This window comes from Temnothorax curvispinosus, unplaced genomic scaffold (genome assembly GCF_003070985.1).
Source record: "Temnothorax curvispinosus isolate PA1 unplaced genomic scaffold, ASM307098v1 QBEX01006137.1, whole genome shotgun sequence".
NCBI classification, from domain to species: domain Eukaryota; kingdom Metazoa; phylum Arthropoda; class Insecta; order Hymenoptera; family Formicidae; genus Temnothorax; species Temnothorax curvispinosus.
In genome coordinates this window covers 1-3,857 of record NW_020215917.1, presented here as the reverse complement: position 1 = coordinate 3,857, position 3,857 = coordinate 1, and the positions used below count along the sequence as shown (strand labels likewise).

Here is a 3,857-nt window from a genome sequence, read left to right as displayed (position 1 = left end):
AGTACATACAGTAGTGACACTGAGCGTCGGCACCTTTGATGTAATGGGTCCTAGGTCACGAACTCGCCGCCATCTTCTGAGCTGTACGAACGCTTAAGAGAGAATGAGAGGGAAGTATCTTTCTCTTTGTCATACCTACATACAGGCCGCCATATTCCTGGTACGATAAAATTTATTACCACCAAAAAAGTTCAGTCTCTCTACTGTGTATTACTTATACTGCGACTCTAAGGGGTTGCGCACAATAAAAGAAATAGGGAACAGTTCAATATTAATATATGTAATGCATTAACATATGTAATTCATTAACACAGAATAGACGAACAGTTAAGAAACGTTAAGAAACAGTAATGAAATTTTATTCTATATTCTGCATGCCATGTGAACAATGCATATGTTAATATTAAACTGTTCTGTTCGAGATTATTGTCTTTGCTGACCAATCACAATCTCTCTAAGCAAGTCACCAACGCCACAAATTACAGTTTAACAGTTTGGTACCCTGCCCGTTCACGTTACCCTTTATCTCTTACGTTTTTACACTCTCTTACATTCGACTGATTCGACGTTGTGTTGGGTCTTTTCTCTGATTAAAACCATCGAGTATTTCTCGTACATTTTTTGTGTAATTGATTCGTAGTCACCTGCCCTTAACATGTTCTTTATTCGGTTATTCCCTATCCCCTATTCCTTGTTCCCTATTCCTTACATTGTGTGCAGCCACAATGCTATAGGTTGAATTACTAAACACAGCCCAACAAAAAAGGACGGTTGGCAATTCTCCCTTTCGCTCATCCCCCTTTCTTCTCGAGTAGAGTAGTCAAGTTCTGGGTAGCGATCATGTAACTTTTTTCTTAGAGCGGAAACGTGAAAAGTTTCATGTAACTATCTTTTTCTATTGGCGTTGAATAAAAAGAGATAAACATTTCACTTTTCACGTTTCCGTTTTAGAGGAAAAGATACATGATCGATCCCCAGATTCTAATTTAGTACATAATTCTCTAAAGTATACGAGTGCTTATACCATTTCAAAAAAATTTCAACCTTCGGTAGCCATGTTTATTCTTAAATATGAGCAACTATAATATGAAAAATAAAAAAATTTTTTTATTAAATGTTTAGTTTACCATATATAATTAATTTTTAATTATATTATTGTATAAATGGCTCACGGAAGATTGAGCGCTACTGTATAATTATTTATTTTTTGATTGTATAATTTGAATGATTAAATTAATGTACGCGTATTATTGTGAAATTAAAAGCAAAATTAAGTCAAACTTAAGATTTTATTAACGAACGTTGTTAATTTTTTCTGATATGATTAACGCATTCTTATTAACGGTTTACTTTAAAACTTTAGTAGTTTTTATTTACTAAAAAATTGTTAATAAATTTGGCAGATCTTTCATTCAAAATTTCGTATTATATCACTATTGGTACAAGTAATATAATTAATTGAGTAAAAATGTGAAAAGGTTCGATGCTAAGACAATGATTATTTACGTATAAAATTTTTACTCGTGAAAGTCGACATTCGCGTCTTAGTTACTATATATGAAATGGCAAATAATTAATAGTTTTGTGAAATTTCGGATTTCAGTTTATCATCCGTTATAAAATTATTATAAAAATCAGAATTTAAAACGTGATATTTTATATTGTTCTCAATAAAACATTTTCGTAAAGTTAATGCAAATATCGTGTTATTTTCACGTTCATGGACGCGATCGCTGCCTCGGTGATAGGGCAGCGATAAGGATGCCTTATCGCTGTCCCTCGCGTCAGGTGGACGCTAATAAATGCGTGGTTTGTAACGATCTTTATCGTAGAGAGTTATTTCTCGTTGGTTTCTATAGGACCCATCTGCGGCGCCTAGATCGGTGTCTCGTTGAATATAAGAGTTTTCGTCACCAGGGTCGAAATTAATTTCGGGTTTTTTTAACGGCTCTCGGAAGCAGTGGTTTCGGCAATGACATTTATTATCACGTAAAGAAATAATTATAGGGAATTCGCGCGCGCGTTGCAACGAGTTTTCTAATTCATATCGGAATTGATTTGAGATTATCGCTTCATTCGTGGCGTATTTTTCAGTTTGATCATTGCCTTACATCAAAGCTTTCTTTATTTTTTCGCTTATTGGCCATTTCCTTTGCGAGTTACGCAAAAATAGTATGAAAATAATTGACATCCTGCTTGATTGAGTAATAAAAGTAATACATTTTATTAACGATCTTTTTTTGGTTGTGATTGCTCGCGTAAATTAAAAATAAAGTAAATTAAAAAAACTTTGAACTAGTTATTTAATAATAAAAAAATGTTACATAATAGCCACATGTTTTATTTTATGAGAATTTCGTTTTATTGTACGCATATACCGAATGTTGCATACATACTTTTATGTCAAAAAGAAAATATTGTATATACAATTTTATTGATCAATTTTGTAAAGTAACTTTTTTAAATATAAGAAAGGACTGCCGATCGGAATCGGCAGGGGCGATGGAGGGCCTCTATAGGTTGACCTGTTTCTAACGGATGTTAGTTAAAACTTAAGATAAAAACTAATATTTAATTTATAACTAAGAAAATGCAAAGTCCAAAATGCATTTAATCGCAATGACATTCGGTACAAGCAGGACAGCATTTAAAAATATTGCTTATATATTAAATCTTTTTGTCGATACTAGTACCAGATTAAATAAAATAAAATTGCGCATTATCAGATGAAACCGTGTAAATTTGCAGATATAGCACGGACGCGCACCAAAATGATGTTTTATCGGCAGTGTCGGAAAATGAACGTAGTACTAATTTCGAAAATGGATGTACTGGCGCTAGTGTACAGGGGCTTTCGACCGTCGACGGTCCCAAGACTCCCACGAGGCACGAAAAAGACCGGGATGGCCAGTTTACTCTACTTAACCTGTGTACATATATTTCAGCATTTTTAGGAATATTAACGAGTGTATAATTATATTAACATGACTACGCCAGTATTAACAAAGAAGCAGCAGAGGCACAGCTTGTCAGCTAAAAAAGGGCCTGTCAAGGGCTTACGGAACATCTTGGCACAGCCTAATTCGAACTTCTGGTATACTTTTACATAATAATGTCAATTTTTGGAGAACTTAGTTTTAATAATTTAATATAATAGCATTATTAAACATTTAATTAAAGACAAACATTTATTTATAAATATTATCAACATTTGAACAAAGATAATTGCAATTTGTACTACTTATTTTTGCAAAATATTTTCTTAGGCCAGTCATCAATGTAAATCAGTATACGGAGTTGACGAAGAACTTAAATACGTAAGTGTGATTTAAGATATGGATACACTTGAAAAATATTGTTTTTAATTGCCATGAAAATGTCTTACAGGATATTACCGTCAATCAAACAGACTAGTAATAGAATTTCTAAACATGTGCTTAAAAATCTGTCAAAAGAAGATCGTACGTTAGCTAGGAGAGAAATGTTAGAAGCGGCATCTCCAAAGCCTGATATATTGTAAGTACTCTATATTCTGTGGCAGCAAACAGTTCGAAATTTATAGCTATTTTGTCTGAATTTCAGGAAATTTATGATTATGGGTATCAATGTAGTTACTCGAGCCTTAGAGAAGGACAATGTATGTTGCGTCTTATTAGACGCTAATGTTGAACCGCCTCTAATAATAAAACATATTGTTACTATGGCGGTGAACAAGAAAATACCTGTTCTTCTACTACCGATTCTGAAAATAGTCACATTAGAAAAAATGGGATTTACCGCAGCAGCTTTTGCTTTAAAGGTAGCGTATAAATATTTTATCACTTTAAAGGTATACATTTCTTAGGTAGATATTTCTT

At 33.1% G+C, this 3,857-nt stretch overlaps 1 protein-coding gene across 1 annotated transcript; it reads left to right on the top strand.

Moving 5' to 3' along the window:
- Positions 1-2,529: 2,529 nt before the first annotated feature.
- On the top strand, positions 2,530-3,829 carry LOC112455505 (ribonuclease P protein subunit p38-like; the record flags this gene model as incomplete). The annotated part of the gene is made up of 4 exons (XM_025017463.1): positions 2,530-3,094; positions 3,267-3,317; positions 3,388-3,516; positions 3,583-3,829. Coding segments are annotated over exons 1-4 (537 nt in total), but the record flags the coding sequence as incomplete, so codon positions are not given.
- Positions 3,830-3,857: the final 28 nt, after the last annotated feature.